The sequence below is a fragment of the Lissotriton vulgaris genome, chromosome 7 (genome assembly GCF_964263255.1).
Source record: "Lissotriton vulgaris chromosome 7, aLisVul1.2, whole genome shotgun sequence".
Classification (NCBI taxonomy): domain Eukaryota; kingdom Metazoa; phylum Chordata; class Amphibia; order Caudata; family Salamandridae; genus Lissotriton; species Lissotriton vulgaris.
In genome coordinates this window covers 682,856,378-682,875,452 of record NC_141695.1, presented here as the reverse complement: position 1 = coordinate 682,875,452, position 19,075 = coordinate 682,856,378, and the positions used below count along the sequence as shown (strand labels likewise).

Below are 19,075 nucleotides of genomic sequence, written 5' to 3'. Positions count from 1 at the left end.
ATTAAAAGCTATACACTATACTTGGTTTTACACACTTGATTAAGACACCAGAATAACTTCTACAGGCTGCTGCATAGATGGTAGTTACATACTGAGATCCCAAAACATCCACACCCTTCTTTACCACCTTCTTTGAAATAAAGTAATGACGCAGGAAGGTTAATGCTTTAGACTGTGTTTAAGATGGCTTGATTGTCCAACCTGGAACTCAGATTTCGGAGCATAATTTTAGTTGGAAAGGTTTGCTGAAAGTGCTAAACAAGCATAATTTGATAGATGACAGAAAAATATATGTCGTCTTTTACTTGCAATGGGATACCAATTCAATTAGTTGATACCAATGTGGTCAGATGTCTATCATGGAAGAAAAATGTCAAAGAATTTCAAAGTGTTCATTTAAATTCATAAGAAACATAACGCTGGTTGTTAAATGCTTCCTGTGTTAAATCTTGTGAGGCAAAGTCAATATAATCAGAATTTATATACAGGAAACTAAAAGTTGTGTGCGTAATTTCACAATATTTCAAGAAATGCTTATAAAATCAAAGTTGAAGGAATAATACTGTACTAGCGTAGAGCTCTCTTGACACAAACAGCTTTCTTACTGGACCCGAATATTCAGCATCATGGAGAGCATTCAGTGAGAATATAAATCCTAGATACTGTTGTACACGTTATACTTGTTCTGGGGGGTAATAGGCATATGTTCCCAGTATGTTTTCCCTTTCCGTTAGGTAGCGTCACTCCGCGTCACATGGAATGTTCTGAGTGTATTTAAGTGACGTCACTGTCATCTGTGTCATGTGTCACAGATGACAGCTGACTCCCGTAGTGATTGCCATTATTCCCGCTCCCTGCGGGCCCTTGTACCTACAATAAATCTTTATGATAACAACACTTCTTCTCCTGTCGTGCTGTTACTCTACAATTGGCGACGAGGGCTGGTGAAACAAGGGTCTGCAGAAATAATTGGAGGACGCAAGCTTGATTGAAGAGACTTGCGATCGGACCAAGGAGCACTTTTCATAAAAAGGGAGTACACTGCGGGATACGGCGAGCGCTGATCGAGTTAAGAACGAGAAGAAAAAAGATAGTGCATAAAATATCAGCAGCGCGTAAAATATTGAGAGACTTTGAAAAACTAAAAGGAAAATGGATATGATTTAAAAGAAAGAATGAGCAGTTCGTTTGAGGATTAAACTGTATGTATAGGCATTTATATAGCGTACTACTTACCCGGAGGGTCCCAAGGCGCTTCGACCGCTGCGAAACCCTTCCTGGCTTCCCTGAGAGATGGTCCCTTAATGGGTATCTCCAGGGTGAGACCAGGCATCCCCGGTGGTCTGGTGGGGCCGTTAGTGAAGATGAGGCAAGCTAATGCCCAGAGTTGCCGAGTGTGATCGCTGATCAGAGTGGGCACCGAGGCGAGAGAATTATAGAGTCCGCTGACCCTGGTCCAGAAACCTGCCGCGCCAGGAATCTAACCCTGGTCCCGGGCCGTCCTCTGCTCTCGGGTCTGCCGCCTCTAACCAGTGAGCCACACTACCTCAAACTGTAGGAATTCAACTGTGAACGCCTGTGACCGGCGCTTCGTTGAAAGGGCAACAGCTGGGGGGGCGGGGCCAGCAGCCAACGATGGCGGCAGCTTAGAGGGAGAGCTCCGCGGCTGAAGCGGCCTCCAAGGATATCCGACCAGTGATCCGCACACTAAATTTCCCATGCGGGAAGGTACTGATGCCCAGGACCGGGCGGCAGAGGTACGGCGAAGCGGGGACAAAATCCGGGACCGGAGAGGCGAGTTCGAGCAGACCCGGATTGGGCCCCTGTGAAGATCCTGAGCCGGGGACCTGCATGAACTGGCAAGCCGACAGGAAGTGAGTCGACCTGGGCAGAGAGCCGCCGGAAACGACCGCCCGCGACGACATCGGTGGAACGGCCCGCAGACGTCCAGCGGAGCTCCACAGGCTCCGGGAGATCCGAGCGCGACGCCAGGCGCCCCTGCGCTGAGTGGCGGGGGGCGGTGCAGGCGACTGGAGGAGACGGGCGGAATTGCCCGGAGCGGAGGAATCAGATCCGGGGCCCGCCATCTTGTGGACCCGGCAGGGACCCAGTGGCCGGTCTGGTGCTGGAGATCGACGAGGGAAGGCGCACAGTGAGTGAGGCGGGCACAGGCGGGCACTGAGGCCTAAGTGACATACCGAGTAGCCCACATAAACCCTACTCCCCAAACACGGACAGAGATACCAAGAAGTGTCGATCGCCACACGGAGGCAGCGGGGGGGTGAGACAGAGACATACAGCGACGGGCGTTGGGGGGGCGCTGCAGGTGCGCACCCGTAGCCAGATAATAGTCCCGTACCACTCGAGGGAGCAGCTCACAGTGCATCGGCCACACACACAGCGGACCAGGGGGCGCACACGCAGGGACGTCGTGGAGCCTACGACGAGCCGGGGGATACCAGGCCGGGGCACCCAGAGCCAAGGCGGAGAGTAGGTTGTGGACCGGTTATTCCCGGAAGGCTGGTTACCCCAGAACAGTATACAGAACCGGGAGTTAACAGACAGAACGCGACGTAAGAAGATCCACGACCAAGATGGCCGGCAAGGGGCCGAAAAACAACGCGACGCAGTCTCGCCTGGACCGCTTCGCGTATGAGAAACCAGGCACCCCCCCGCCGGACGCCAGATCACAGGGGGGCAAGTCAGTAGAGGCGACGGGAGGCAAAAAGGCTACCCTGGATGACGTCATGCGAGCTCTCACTCAGGTACAAGCGACGGTGGGGACCATCTCAACCGAAATCACGCTGATCAGGGCGGATTTCCACAAGATGACGGAGAAGGTGAACAACATGGAAGTTGTGACGAAAGCCCTGGTGGAGGATGTTTCAGAGCTACAGATTACGATGGAACGTATCGCAAAGGAGAATAAGGAACTGAGAGATAAGCTCGATGACCAAGAAGGGCGCTCGAGGCGGAACAACGTCCGTATAATAGGTGTGCCAGAATCGGAAGACACAAGGACAATGGATTTGTATGTTGAGAACTTAATCAAGCAGCACCTACAACCTAAGGGACTCTCGAATTTCTTCACTGTGGAGAGAGCCCATAGGGTCCCAGGTGGCCGCCGTCAAACGGGAGCCAACCCCAGGCCGATCGTAGCACGGCTCTTTAATTTCAGGGATCGTGATGTCATTTTACAGGCGGCGAGGACCTCACCCCCCATCAAGATTCAAAACGCAACGATTGCCTTTTTTCCGGACTACACGGCGGAGGTAGCGAGGAGGAGGAGAACATTCTTCGAGGTCAAAAAAGAACTTCGCGCCAGGGAAATCCCTTATTCAATGCTCTTCCCAGCCAAGCTTCGAGTGGTGGACGGCAATAAGACCTGGTTTTTCGACACCCCGGAGGCTGCGCAGGATTGGCTGGAGGGCTGGCGGACGGCAGGTGTCCCTCGTCGATCCAACAGACAGTCTAAACACCGCAATGGTGGGTCACAGCGGGGCCCGCAGACGACAGGGGGAGAAGAAGAGTCGTTGTCACATCTGAGCGGTGTTCCAGAGGGGGACAATGAGGGAGAGCAGTAAGCCCCGGAACCTGAACAATTGGACAGTGATCACCGCAGACCGAGAATGCCGCTGTGGACACTGGGCAGAGGGCCTCCGCGAGCAAGAAGGAGGCCGCCGACTGCGGAGAGTCCTTCGCCCCAGCGAGCAAGTACTATGTTATGGGGGGGGATCAGGCACTCTGCTAAGTTGGGGGGGCGGGCAGTTCGTAGTCCGTTGAGCAAGAGGGCAGGGAGGGGGGGGAGTTGGGGTGAGGGGAAGAGTTGGGGTTTTGGTTAGTTTAAAGGGTCAGGACACAATAAGCAGGGCGCAAGCGCGTAGGGTACAGGTACCAAGGCACGACATGCAGACTCACTACCAGTCCAATCATGGTGGGAGGAGGTGATACTATGGGACAGGCAATCCCGCTGAACATTATGTCTTGGAATGTGAGGGGCCTAGGAGATAAAATAAAGAGAGGGTTAGTGATACAGGGCATAAAGAGACTGAATCCTGCTCTGGTTTTATTGCAGGAAACACATTTAACGGGCACAGCGACACGGGCCCTGGATAGAAAGGGGTACAGTATGGTTGTGCACTCTGAATTTACCAAAGGGTCCCGTGGTACGGGGATCCTAATGCACCGTACATCAAAATTCATAGTCCAATCCACTAAAATCGATACACAGGGTCGCTTTGCTGCGATACACGGGAGGTGGGAGGGGAGACCGCTTAATGTGGTGTCAGTCTATGTCCCACCGGCACTGCACACCACGGCTCTCCCAGAGCTGGGGAACTTCCTACTGGAGCTGCCGGGAGGGGACCTCATCATAGGGGGCGACTTCAATGCAGTGGCACATAACACGATGGACCGCTTCCCGGTGCGCACACAAACACCGGGGCCCTCCCGACTGTATGAATTCATGGAGGCACAGGGGTTGGTGGATGTATGGAGGCAGTCTCACCCGGGGGACCGTCAGTACACTTATTACTCGGCGGTTCATGACAGCTTATCAAGAATTGATTATCTCCTCACACTGGGGGGGGCCTACTCACTGTAGCCGAAGTTCGAATCCGTCCACGAGGGATCTCAGATCACTCCCCACTGACAATGGCACTTTCCAGTCATGAACATGCACGCAAACGCATCTACCCTATCTACCCATGCTACCTTCACGAGCCATCAGTAGCCAAAACACTAAAAAGGGGCACTAAGTCCTACTTTGCGGAGAATACAGGGTCAGTGCGCTCACACACCACTTTGTGGGAAGCTTACAAGACAGTCCTGCGAGGGCAGGCCGTTTCCGCTATAACACACCATAAACGCATGAAGCGTCGGACTCTACTAGACTTGGAGGACCGACTGGAAAAGGCCACACAAAATCATGAGAGAGACCCGACCGAACACACGCGGCACGTGCTCCGGCTGTGTCAACAGAGTCACGCGGACCATGAGCGCCGCAGGGCAGCGGACGCAATGGCAGCAACAACGAACAGGGTGTACGACGTGGGTGATAAGGCCGGAAAACTGTTGGCCTGGCTAGAGAAGAAAAGGGGGGGGCAAAAGGCCATTCTGCAGCTGAGGGACCCTGACGGAGTGATGCAGACCAGCCCATCAAGGATAGTGGAGGTACTGGCAGAGTATTTCCAATCGGTGTACTCCCCTGACTTCGTAGTTACCCAAGAAATAGCAGTGGGGTCACTAGAGGGCATACCTACTAATACTTTACCGCAGGATAAAAGGGACGAGCTAGACTCGGACCTGACAACAGAGGAGATACAGGCGGCGATAACGGCATTACACCCAGGGAAGGCGCTCGGCCCCAATGGGGTGCCGATTGAGTGGTACAAAACCATGGCGGAGACGCTATCTACGCCCCTACTCCGAATGTACAAAGAGTGTCTGGGGGAGGGGCGGTTACCACCCGATCAGCGTACGGCCACCATAATAGCGATACCAAAACCAGGGAAACCACCGGAAGACAGCGGATCATATCGCCCGATATCTCTCCTTAACGCAGAGAGTAAAATCCTGGCGAAACTATTAGCCACTAGGTTGCTGCCGCAGCTGGCGCACCTCATACACCCGGACCAATCGGGGTTTATGCCGCACAGGAGTACGGCAATGAACCTTCGCCGGCTTCACGGCGTAATGGCACGCGCTCCACTGCTGGAGGGACAAGCGGCGGTGCTCTCACTGGATGCCAGGATGGCGTTTGACATGGTGGAGTGGAACTATCTCCTGGCGGTCCTGGCACACATGGGTTTCGGCACGAAATTCATATCGTGGGTCAGGCTACTGTATACGGAACCCGTGGCACGAGTGACGGCCAATGGCCACATATCGAGAGAGTTCCCGCTAGCGAGAGGCACGAGGCAGGGATGCCCACTCTCGCCGTTGTTATTCGCCCTAGTTTTGGAGCCCTTGGCGACAGTCATCAGGACCACACAGCTGCTGAAGGGCATTCAGTGGGGAGGCGACTGGGAAGACAGGGTCTCCCTGTACGCCGACGACATGTTGGTCTACCTCACAGACCTCGAGCAAGGGGTACCGGTCCTACTGGCCTTATGCGAGAGACATGGCACGGCATCGGGTTATAAAATTAACTGGTCGAAATCAGTACTCTACATGCTGAATGGCACCCCACCGCCCCTGACGGCAGACTGCCCGTTGCTGATAGAACCCCTCTCCTTCAAGTACCTGGGGATCCACATCACCCGGGAACATGTGACCTTCCTAGACATGAACCTAAAGCCATTGCTAGATAGGTTTAAGGCAGATGTGCGACACTGGAAGTCCCTCCCATTGACATTGCTAGGCAGGGCGGCGCTTTTCAAAATGATGGCACTGCCACGCTTTCTGTATGCCCTAGAAAACACGCCGGCAACCGTTCCACCATCATTTTTCAAACAGGTATCGGCGCAAGTATCAGGCCTACTGTGGGGAGATAAACCGGCCAGGGTCGCGCATGCAAAACTGGTAAGGGACTGGTATAGCGGGGGGATAGCGTTCCCACACCTTGAAATGTACTACTGGGCAGCGCACCTTAAGGTGATTAATCAGTGGCTACATGCGGCACAGAACGATCCCGCGTACATGGCAGACAGGAGACAACTAGGCCTAAACACTCTGCTAGCCCCGTTATATAATAAAAGTTTGTTAACGAAGTTGATAGGCCCGACCAAACACACGGTGACTCTGTGGCATAAAGCTCAGAGGCGACTGGGATGGGAGGGAGTGATTACCAAGCTAACGCCACTATGGGATGCCAAGTGTCTGGGTAACCTGCGACGTAGTAAGGGGTTTGACCAATGGGACGACATTGGGATTTCCACTGTGGGGGACCTGTGGACAGGGGAGGGGGTGATCACCTTCGCGGCCCTGAGGGAACAATACGAGATGGGGATAACTGAAACATACAGATTTATACAGATCAGACATGCACTCCTGTCTGTGGTGGAGCCGGGCACCGCGGTCCCAGAATCGGCTCCGTTAGAGGACCGGCTTCTGACGGACTACATGGAAGCAAGTGCTACCTCACTCACATACCGCAAGCTGATCAATAACTTGCCAGACCCACTGGTAAAACTGAAAGAACGTTGGGAGGAAGAGGTTATGTTATGTTATGTTAAATTGGGACTTGTATAGCGCAACGGCTACTCCAAAGGAGTGTCCCGGCGCTTTGAGCTCCAAACCAAAAGTGGGACAGGAAACATAACAATAACAGAGAAAAAGGGCCACAGAGGGGAGAATTATCCGGCAAACAGCCAAGTTTTCAAGTTTTTCCTGAAGACAAGCAGATTAGAAGTGCTCCGCAGGGACAACGGCAACGAGTTCCAAAGCTTAGGAGCAAGAAAGCTAAAGGACCGGCCGCCTAGCCGAGCCTTTTTGATACGTGGGACCCGAGCCAAGGCCAAGGTTTCTGACCTAAGGGAGCGTGCCGGTCGGTAAAAATCAAGCCTCCTCTGAAGATACTTGGCCCCAGTGCCATATAAGGCCTTGTGGGCGAGAGTCATGGTCTTAAACAGTATCCTCTTCCGCACCGGGAGCCAGTGGAGGGATGCAAGAAGATTAGAGGCACTAGTCCGACGATGAAGGCCAAAGATGGCACGCGCAGCAGCGTTCTGAGTGATCTGCAGGCGTTGGAGGAGGTATTCAGGCAGGCCCAGATATAGAGCATTGGCATAGTCCAATCTGGACCCTATAAGGGCCTGAACAGTGATCCTCCGATGTTGCTCCGAAAGTAAGGGGAAAAACTTGCGCAACATTCTGAGGATGCCAAAACAGGTTCCCGTAAGGGTAGAAACCTGGGATTTGAGCGACAGCTCATTATCGATTTTGACTCCCAGGTTCTTGGCCCACTTAGATGACTGTGTGGGAGGGAACTTGTCAGCAGGCCACCAGCCTCGCCAGTCTGGTTCAGAGGGGCATCCGAAGAATAGTATTTCGGACTTATCCGAGTTGCACTTGAGGCTGTTTTGTGAAAACCAGGTTGGGGATCTGGATGAGGCGGACTGGAATGCTGCACTGGCATCGCCCAAGGAGGCGGGTATATCCACGCGCTTTCGACTAGTACAATTTAAGGTCCTACATAGGGTCTACTACACCCGCACGACACTGCACAGGATCGGGAGGGCTGAGCACCGCTACTGTCTGAGAAATTGTGGGGAGGAGGGTACGCTGTTCCATACGTTGTGGGACTGCCCAACTATCCAGGGTTATTGGCGGAGAATTACACGCACGATGGGCCAGACCTTAAACACCTCAGTGATCCTTGATCCCAGAATATGCCTACTGAATGTATGGAACCCGACAGACCTCACACTACATGGGAAGGGATGGGTAATCATTGGGATGATGTTGGCGAAACGTGACATAGCACTGAACTGGGGAGCAAGCACTACCCCGACCCTGACTCAATGGTGTAGGAACATGGACATGCTAATGATTACTGAAAGGGCAGTCTACCAACAGAGGCTCAACCCACGGAAATGGAATAAAATATGGTCACCGTGGAATGTATATAGGGGGGAGATATGTGAGCCACTACCCGAGGATGAAGAGACTGATAGTGAAGGGGACGAGGAGGAGTTCACGTGAGAGGGAGGAACAGGGATGGGTTAAGGGACGTAGGGGGAGGCGGGATGTGTGAGCCTGATGGACAGGTAGGAGGATGATCTCAATCGGATGATGTACAATAGTAAATGCCTAGGGGAACCTATACTCAAGCGAGAATGTTACATATTATTATGCAAACTGACAATTGTCGAGACCCTGTTTATGGTTAAGTTGTAAAAGAAAACTGCTTATTTGAAAAGTTGCATAAGTGGCTGTCAACGGCAGAATGTTGATGCCGCACAGTGATAAAATGACGGTGCATATTATCCTGGTTTCTGCAACAATAAAAACAAATTTAAAAAAAAAAAAAAGAAAGGGCAACAGCTGAGGCGTCAGTCAATTACCTCAGCTGAGCCGCGTGAAGCATGCCAGGAGTGAAGCGGATTGTTCATTAGCAACGCACGTCACCGTGCGTGCGCAGCGTGCGGCCATTTTGAAAAAAAAAGAAAGTCTGACTGAATTAAAACGAGCGCAGAAGAGTAAACGCTTGTACAGAAAACATTGCGTCTGTGCAGTATTGAAAGGACTTCTTGTTCACGCAACAAAACGCAAGTAAGCACACCCAGCAACATAGCGGTTCTATTAAACAATAAGCATCTAGGCCATCAAAGCGAAAAGTCTGCTGTGTAAAATAAAGTGGAGTTGAAATATTAAGCAAAACATGGCTGAATGTAACATATGTGCCCCTCCTCGGTTTTTAGACGAACCTGGTAAGCCCACAATGAAATGGAAAAAGTGGGTGAGGGCTTTTGAGAATTACATCGTGTCAATAGATGGAAAGGCCTTTGATGCGGAAAGAAAATGTTCTTTGTTGTTTGGGCTATTAGGAAAAGCGGGTCAGGATATTTTTGACAGCCTGCCTGAATATGAGAGTCCACCTGGAACATTTGTGCCATTAAATGAATATCAGGAGGCGTTGAAAAGGTTAGAAAGGCAATTTGATGAGGAGAACAATATTATGGTTGCAAGACATAAATTTGCCCAAAGGAAACAACAAGAAGGAGAAAGTGTGGAAGATTATGTTGCATGTCTAAGAGTTCTGGCAGTAGAATGTGAATATGAGGAGATGACAGATGTATACATAAGGGACCAAATAGTTTTCTACTGCTATACTAAGAAGGTGCAGGAAAGACTGTTAGCGTGCAAGAGACCAACTTTACAGGAAGTCATAGACATTGCTAGGGGTATCGAAAGATCTCTAATCTCCACTAAGGAATTGTCTTCAACAACAAATAACACTAATGTATTTTATTTACAGGACAAGAGAAAAGTTGATGGTAAAGCGAGTGAAAAAAGTGTAAATGAAAGGAAGGTGGGAGGTAAGCAGTTGTGCTGTTTCAGGTGTGGTTCAAATGAACACTTAGCTGATTTTAAAAATTGTCCTGCAATAGGCAAGAAGTGCATCAAATGTAAAAGATATGGTCACTATACCACCTTGAGTAAAACTAAAAGAGTGAGTAATAGCATGAGTATAAGTGCCGTAGGAAATTTTGATGAAGAAATGTGTGCGAATATAGTTTTATATGTAGAAATGGAGGACGGAAAGATAAAGGGTCCTGTAAGTGACGTGAAAATTGGTGAGGTTGAACTAAAATTTACAGCAGATTCTGGGGCACCCATAACAACCATATCTGACACTCTTTTTGAAGAAAAATGGAAAGGTGTACAACTTATAGAATCTGATATAAACCCGAAAGCATTTGGGGAGAAGGAAATAAATATGCTGGGGTATTTCTTTGACACTGAGTTTCAAGGGGAGAGTAATTGAAACAAAGATTTATGTAGCAGAAAAAGGGAGGATACTAGTAGGATGGAGAGACTTAGCCCAACTAGGAGTGGTACTGGTGCCGGGGGCAAAAGACCCGGTGATATTAAGAGAAGAATGGATGAACAGCATATGCATAGAGAAATGTGAAGGTGACTTAGAATCTGTTTTTGAAAAACATAAGGAAGTGTTTAAAAATGAAATAGGTTGTGTGATGGGGTTCAACCATGACATCAAACTAAAGGAGGGCGCTATGCCATGTAAGCACAAGGTAAGGTCAATACCACTGTCCATAAGAAATGAATTGAGGGAAGTACTTGAGAAGTTGAAGGGTGAAGGTGTAATAGAAGAAGCAGAAGAGTCTGAATGGGTTTCTGCTATTGTAGTATCGAAGAAGAAAAAGACAGGGGACATTAGGTTATGTGTAGACCTGAGGTCACTTAATAAAAACATTATTGTAAACTGCCATCCCCTACCCAAAATCCAGGACATCCTTCAGTCAACGTCCGGTTCAAAATACTTTTCACTGATCGATTTAAGAGCCGCATATCATCAGGTATGTCTGTCAGAAAGGTCTAAGAAATTGACAACTTTCATCACGCCCTTTGGTGCATTCAGGTATGTTAGACTTCCCTTTGGCCTAGCATCATCTTCAGGGGTTTTCCAGAAACTAATGGATATTTTGTTTGGGAAGATGAAAGGGGTGGAAGCCTTTCAAGATGACATTCTTTTGCACTCAAAAACTGAACAAGAGCATGTAAAATTGATTGAGATGGTTCTAGATGTTCTGGAAAAGAAGGGCATGACAGTCTCAAAGGATAAATGCAAATTCATGACAAAGGAGATTGAGTATTTAGGGCATGTCCTGACAGCTGAAGGTATATTGCCTAAAGAGGATTTAGTACGCGCTATAAGGGAGGCCCCGGAACCAAGAAACAAGGAAACACTCAAGTCATTCCTTGGCATCAGTCAATATTATGCGAAGTTCATTAATAAATATGCCGAAAAAGTGGAACCACTCAGGAGACTAATGAAAAAGAATGTGGCATTTAACTGGAAGAATGAACAAGTTGAAGCATTCAAGTTAGTCAAGGAGGAAATAGCAAAGGCACCTGCACTGAAACCCTATGATCCACAACTGGACAATGTAGTGACTGTGGATGCAAGCAATGAGGGTATCGGCGCTGTGTTTTGTCAGAAAAAGGGAAGTGAAGAGAACACGATAGCGTTCATTTCCAGGAAGCTAAATGACACAGAGGTCCACTACAGCACAATCGAGCGCGAAACTTTGGCTTGTGTGTGGGCAGTGCACAAACTCAAGGACTATCTGTGGGGGAAGAGTTTCACTTTAGTAACCGACCATAAACCATTAGTTTACATGATGGATGGCAAAGGTCGAGGCAACGGAAACGCAAGCTCTAGATTGATTAGACTAATGTCAAAACTCCAGGAATTTAATTGCAAGATTGAGCACATTAAAGGAGGAAAAAACAGTCGAGCGGACTGTTTGTCCAGGTTGCCAGTAAAGGAGCAAAAGGGCGAGGAACAAGATGACAGTGCAATGAGTGTGTAGTTGCGCATATTGATGCCACATTTATGTGCGAAGGATCAATAACTGAAAAGGAATGGGAGGAGAGTATGGAAAAAAGATAACGTCATGAACAAAGTAAAAAAGTATGTACAAACTGTATGGCCACATATAAGGAATCTTCCAAATGAACTGAGGTCTTACCAGCAGGTAAATGATGAACTAACAATAGAGAATGGCTACTTAAAAAGAGGTGAAGTTTTGTTCCGCCATTTGAACTCAGACAAAAGATCATTAAGATGGCTCACAGAGAGCATCCAGGCACCACGGCCACAAAAAAAGTACTAAGAATGCACTACTGGTGGCCAGGTGTGGACAGCGAAATCAGGAGTTATGTGGACAATTGTGAGAAATGTTTAAAGTCAGATAAGCATTGGAGAATTGAAAAGAATGAACTACAAAAAGTAGAAATTCCGGACGGGCCTTGGGCCAAAATAGCAATAGACTTTGCAGGACCTTTCAACATCTTGCCAGACGGGTGCAGGTACCTAATAGTTTTGACAGACTACTATACCAAGTGGGTGTGCTACAAGTTTGTAAATGTGGTGACAACGGAAGTGGTCATAAAATTCCTTGAAAAAGTATTTGAGAGTGAGGGACAGCCTAAGATCATGGTGTCAGATAACGGATCACAACTAATATCACGAGTAATGGTTGAGTTCTTGGAAAAGCGAGGAATTATACAGGAAAAGACACCCCTATACAGTCCGAAAAGTAATGGTCAAGTGGAGAGAATAAACAGATTCTTCAAAGAAGGAATCCAAATGGCCATTGCAAATGATATGGATGTAAAAGAATTCATTAAAGTAAAAATCAATGCATATAACAACACACCAAAAGAAGCCACCGGGTATACACCGTTTTACCTGATGAGAGGAAGAGCATGTAACACTATCATAACGCCAAAAATAAGTGGGTGGAAAGGAACAGCTGTTGAAGCGAGAGAAGTGTGTGAAAAGGAACTTAAAGTGAAGGAGAACATAGAGAGTAAACAAGTAAACAAGCACTGGCGTTGCCAATAGGTTTCGCATTTTTTAAAGTTGGAGCTATTGGTTTTGTAAATTACATTTTATATTTATATATCGTTATTGGCATTGTCAATAATAATATATAAATATAAAATGTCATTTACAAAACCAATAGCTCCAACTTTCCAAATGCGAAACCTATTGGCAGCGCCAGTGCTTGTTTTTTATACGTGCACAGGCAGCGCTGCACGAACAGCTCTTAGGATTGCCTTGCCTGTGACTATGAATTGGCTGTGCATGCAGGGGCAAGCCTGAGCTGAACGCTAGTATCACATAGTTCAACCCTAATCTAGCCACAATACATACTAGTTGTTAAACCGTATTCCACTGCGGTTCTTTTTACATCTGATCCGACTCATGATACATCTTTTTTTTGGGAGAGGACAAACAACTTTAAACACAGAAAGAACACTTAGGGTGCTGCAGTGGCAAACTGTGTTTGTGGATAATATGGTAGTAGTAACCTGAATCTCTGGCATGGTCATCCTCTATCCTTGGCAGTTGATTTTTGCATCCTTCACGCTGTGCCGGGGTGTGTGCACTTTCGAAAGTGAATTACAGTGACAAGCAACCACTCGAGATAAGATAACACCAGCAAGAATTTTGCCAGGCCTCATTGATGGATGCCAGACGTCGCTCTATAGCTGCCTTCTGCTCGTGGGAGTTAATGTAAATGTAAATGTTTAATCCTTGTAAATACAGCCCGATTAAATCATAGGACAGTTCATCACATGTGTTGATGCTAATTCATCGGGGGGGGGGGGGGGGGGGGGGGATTTTCTGGGAAGTAAAACAAATGAAATACGTGTCTGAATCCAAGAAGACAGATTGCGAGCAAGACAAAAATAATCAACTGTAGCAAAATGCAAAGTCTGGGGTGAAGAAAACAAAACTACAGCAGTAAAAGACTCTAGGAGAAGGTGCAGAGTAGGGCGCCCCGTGATGCGCCAAGCGTGTGGGTGAAAATACTAGATCTAAAAAACACCCGCGTGAATTCACGTGTTCAGAGGCATTTATGCGCGGAAAACAGGAGAAAACGTAATGGGCTTAGGACACACGAACGTGAGGGTTAAGAACTTGAATGGATCTGAGACACTAATCAGTGAGTGAGCTCTCGAAACAAAGAGAAGGAATTTTGCTGAAAAAAGCAAACGTCTCTTTAGATGTGTGACACGGACCAAAAAAAAGTGACCTATGGACGTGGAAACAAGCATTATTAAAATGTAACCTAGCCTAACAAGAAACAGCGCGGCAATCAGTGCAAGTGATGCCGCACATTAAACCTGCTGGTTACCGAGTTAAATACGGGTGACCGAAAGTGATCGGTTAAAACACATTGCTCCAAACAAGTGAATATGCAAGAGTTAGCGCAGTTCTCACATTGCCGAAGCCAAGCATGTCGGTGTTTAGTAAACGCTGTTGGGGGTGAAGTTAGAGGTGTGGTGACTACAAGAAGTACTCCAAAACCCGGAATGCAGCCCCGGGGTCACAAGAAGTAGAAAAAAAAACAGCCAACGCGCTGCCGCGGCGTCTAAGAAGAAAGTGAGAGCTGTGGGGAAATGTTAAGAGCATAAACGTGGCGGTGAAATGGGAGCCGCAAGGGTGGAAAAAAAATTGACACAAAAGAATGCATGTGCCATGAGCGCTGTGAGGGGGCTGGGCAAGCGTACCAGCATTCACGAGCAGATGGTCCTGTTTACCTATGGACGTGGAAACAAACATTAGTAACATCTAACCTAGCTTAACAAGAAACAGCAGGACAATCAGTGCAAGTGATGCCGCACATAAAACATGCCGGTTACAGAGGTAAATACGGGTGAACGTAAGTGATCGGTGAAAACAGTGCTCTGCACAAGTGAATCGGTAAGAGTTAGCGCAGTTAACAATTTTTGAAAAGGACCTAACACCACGCTGTTGCCTTTTTAGTATTGTTGGAACGCAAGACTATTCCGCCATGCTCGGCTCGAAAAAGCAAATGGCCGGATGGGGGCGGGAGAGCCTGGTGGGGGGGCGGGAATGCGTGCGAGGGGAGAAGTGTGATAGGCAGATGGGCCGGATGGGGGCGGGAGAGCCTGGTGGCAGATGGGACGGATGGGGGCGGGAGAGCCTGGTGGGGGGGCGGGAATGCGTGCGAGGGGAGAAGTGTGATAGGCAGATGCGCGGAGGGAAGCCGGATGGGGGCGGGAGAGCCTGGTGGGGGCAGGCGGATTAGGGAGATGCTCGTGCGTGTGTGGTCACGTGACCCGCTTTTGTGGTCACGTGACCTCACATGCACTGTAAAGAAACCGCAGTGGAAACCGCAGTGGTTTGACTATTCGATCGAGCCCATGAATTTTCGCCATTCCATTCGCAAGCGAATGGTAATAGGCGAAACCTAAAAACAAGGTGTATTCTGATATGGTGAATAGAGCTAAAGACAAGAGCATAACACCCGGAGACTGGGTGTTAGTAAAGAAGCCTGGGTTGGTGAGTAAGGGGGAATCTAGGCTCAGCAAACCCATGAAAATTGGCAGAGCATCAGGAGGTGCGGTTTTCATTGAAGGAGAAGGATGGCGTAGTAAAGACGATGTGGTAAGACTCAAACATGGGCAAGAAAAAATTATAATGAAGAATATGGAAGAAGGAGATACTAGTCTTAATGAAAGTGTGCTGGAATGGGATGACCTGTCTAGCAGCACAGAACGTTTGCAATCCAATGTCAGCCAAGAGGGTTCATTTGCATTGAGAGACAGTACAAGAAGTTGTTCTGTTGATAGTGGGGATACCGTTCTGGCTCAGGAAGACTCTGTGCTAGAAAACAATGTAGAGGTAATTGGATCCACTGTTACAGGAGCGAGGGACACGGAAATCAATCACACTGGGGGGTTGTCTTCCAGGGTGGGCAGAGTAATCAACTTGCGGACAAGGTTTAAGGACTATGTTTTGGAATGAATCTTTTCCTGTTTTGATGGAGGAAGGGAGATGTTGTACACGTTATACTTGTTCTGGGGGGTAATAGGCATATGTTCCCAGTATGTTTTCCCTTTCCGTTAGGTAGCGTCACTCCGCGTCACATGGAATGTTCTGAGTGTATTTAAGTGACGTCAATGTTATCTGTGTCACAGATGACAGCTGACTCCCGTAGTGATTGCCATTATTCCCGCTCCCTGCGAGCCCTTGTACCTACAATAAATCTTTATGATAACAACACTTCTTCTCCTGTCGTGCTGTTACGCTACAGATACAAACCTTAAAGCCAAGTTCCTGAGCGCATGCATAGACAGCAGCGGTCTTTCCCACACCTGATGGCCCAGTGATCAGTAATGTATTACATAGAGAATCCTCATCTCCAGAATCCTCTTCAAATGCAGATTCGTCCCAAGTATCTACAAATAAAAAAAAAGTAGTTGACTAAACTGCAACTCATTCAATCAACATGTTTACTTCCAAATCATGCTCAAGAAGAAGTCACATTGGTCTGTTGAACTAATGGCAAAGAGGCTAATTTCATGATATCATGAATTCTCTACTTCAGCTTTTCAGCAAAGGTCAGTTGATCAGTGTAGGTTTCTGGAAACATACACAAGAGAGAGAGTAACAGTTGTAAAAAGCTAACATGCTGTGTACAAATGTATTGAATTTTTTTTAGCAGGTTGAACGCCACAGCTTCTTTGTCCATTGTGAAGTAGCAAATTTCACTATTCAGGAGTGATTTGTTCCTGTGGAAAGCAATCCCAACAGTACACTTACCTGACTGCTGGTATTTTATTGCTTTGCTGATAGAGTATCAATTTCCTTGGTGTGTTGAGAATGTATAATCTGTGCGGTTTTAATAATTGTAATGGGCTTTGATATTTGTTAAAGACCATGGTCTAAATAAACTTTGTTTTGACTGACTGATTGCTGTATTATCCCATCTCTTTCATATACTACAGAAGTTAATTTAACTATTTTGGAATTTCCCAATTCATCTCTCGGAGGAGTACGCACAAATAGTCCAGAATTCTTCTCCTAAAAGCACAGATATACTAGGACCCATTCACACTAGTTAACTTCAAATCGCAGCAGACCAAGTTTCAAATGCTAACGTGGAAGTGGACATTCTAAGAGTAGACTTTCAAGAGAACAACAAATCAGTTCCTTTGCTCATTTTCCTGGATCTGGTCTTGCAATTTGATACAGTGGGCAATTCCTTAGCAGACAGCCAACAGTGGCTCAAGTGTGCCTCTCAGCTTATCAATTGTTTCCGTCAAGAAGGCAGCAGTATGTCAACATTGGAACATTCTAATCCAAGGTTCCTCCTCATCCTGATTACATCACCCAGGTGAGGAGAAACCTTGCCGCACAGAACCGTGCATTTCTCCGTGCTGATAGAGCTGGCTATCTGGACACATCTGTCCTGCCACGAAGTACTTTCAGCTACCACTTTACCCTTACCCACACGCCATGATCTCCCACACGAGACTTGGCTAACCACAGCACGCTTTGTTAGCGTCTCAGCCCTGAAGAGTCACAGCCGTTACATGGTGTGACGAAACACGTGTCGGCTATTTACTTTATGATGTAGAAATCTCTCTTGGATGTACTGATCTAACATCACGTTATTAAAACATCCACATCTTTAACACACAGGACTCCTGTTTCTCATTCATACAGACTCTGTAGATATCAGGTTTTCACTTGAAAACAACTAAGCTTATCGTGTGCACAGGACACCATTTCGACTTCACTGAAATGTATTGATTCTCAGATGCGCACTGTAATACTCATAGGCTGCAGTAAAGAAATGTTGGCGAGAATGTTGGCCACTTAAATATTTGCTGGTCATGAAGCCAGCTCTCTTTAATAAAGAGAACAGCTGTCCTCTCTGGTACAACTGGATCTCCATGAACAACTAGGGTCTATTCCAATGGTCTGCAAATTGAGTTGCACCGCCTGTGGGTCTGTGGAGCTTTGAAAATTGGGGGCTGGCGGTATCAATGCAAACATAAATAATAAGAGCATAAGGGATACAAAGAACCCCTTGCGGTTTTACAGGGTATGATGCAGAGCACAAATTAGGAAAACTACACCCATCCCAATCTTTAGGCATCACAGCCATGACTGTTCTCCAGTATTAGTCAAAGGTGGAAAACAACCTCAGGGGCATTCATAGCTGGGCACCAGAAGCCACAATCTATCAGGCAAAACATGCTTATCACTTCCAAACTCATTCCATTAACAGACGAGGCCAGGAAGGGGTCCGGTAGCAGTGATTTCATGTGTATCCATGCAAGGGTATGGATAATGCAGGGATGGGTTTATGCATAGTATGTAAACGTACATTTAAATCAATAGTGCTTAAGGATGGCTCAATCATTTAAAGGGCCAGTGATGAAACATAGTGATCTGATAATCATGTGTTTAAATACCAGCATGGCAGACTTATCCTTACACAGAGGGCTTAGAAACTGCTGATGAGTGGCATTAACTACTACATTAAACTCACAAGGTATCATCATCCATATGCACCCACATTTTAATATTGAATATTAATAATCAACTCAGTGGCATCCATTTTATCAATGTTCTGACAAATATTTTTGTAAGGCAAGGGAAAGCATATAGAAATTTAAAACAAGAGCATACCCCCATGACTGTTCCCGAAGAGAGAAACTTGTAACCACCAGGTTACACAAAGACCCACAAAAACTGCATGAACAGACTGAGAGACGGGTACAATAGGAAACCCCTGCTGCACAGATGGCACATTTACTTGGCTGCTAAACTGCAAGACTCTGCTTACAAGTGTGTGCCGAGCTATTGGGCTCAACGGCGGAGGTCGCGATGTCATGGTGTGGCATCAGCTTGGTGTCTTTAGGGCTCTGGGTTGCCCAGATGAGGGGCTGACATTCTTAAAACAAAGTGAGGGTCTGTAGGCTAGTAGAGAGGCATTGCTGAAACCAGACGCTCAGTAGACTGACAGCTGGTCAGATAAAATGCTCTTGATTCCTGGATGACAGGAGTGTATAGTCCATGACACAGGTAGCTAACAGAAGACTTTACTCCTTTGCT

At 47.4% G+C, this 19,075-nt stretch overlaps 1 protein-coding gene across 2 annotated transcripts in view; it reads right to left on the bottom strand.

Moving 5' to 3' along the window:
* ATAD5 (ATPase family AAA domain containing 5) overlaps positions 1-19,075 on the bottom strand; it is a 413,976-nt gene that overhangs the window by 255,387 nt on the left and 139,514 nt on the right. For both annotated transcript variants that reach the window (XM_086930884.1, XM_086930885.1), the window contains one exon: positions 16,271-16,407. In XM_086930884.1, the coding sequence (XP_086787010.1) occupies positions 16,271-16,407 (137 nt within the window). The remainder of the gene's footprint in view (positions 1-16,270; positions 16,408-19,075) is intronic.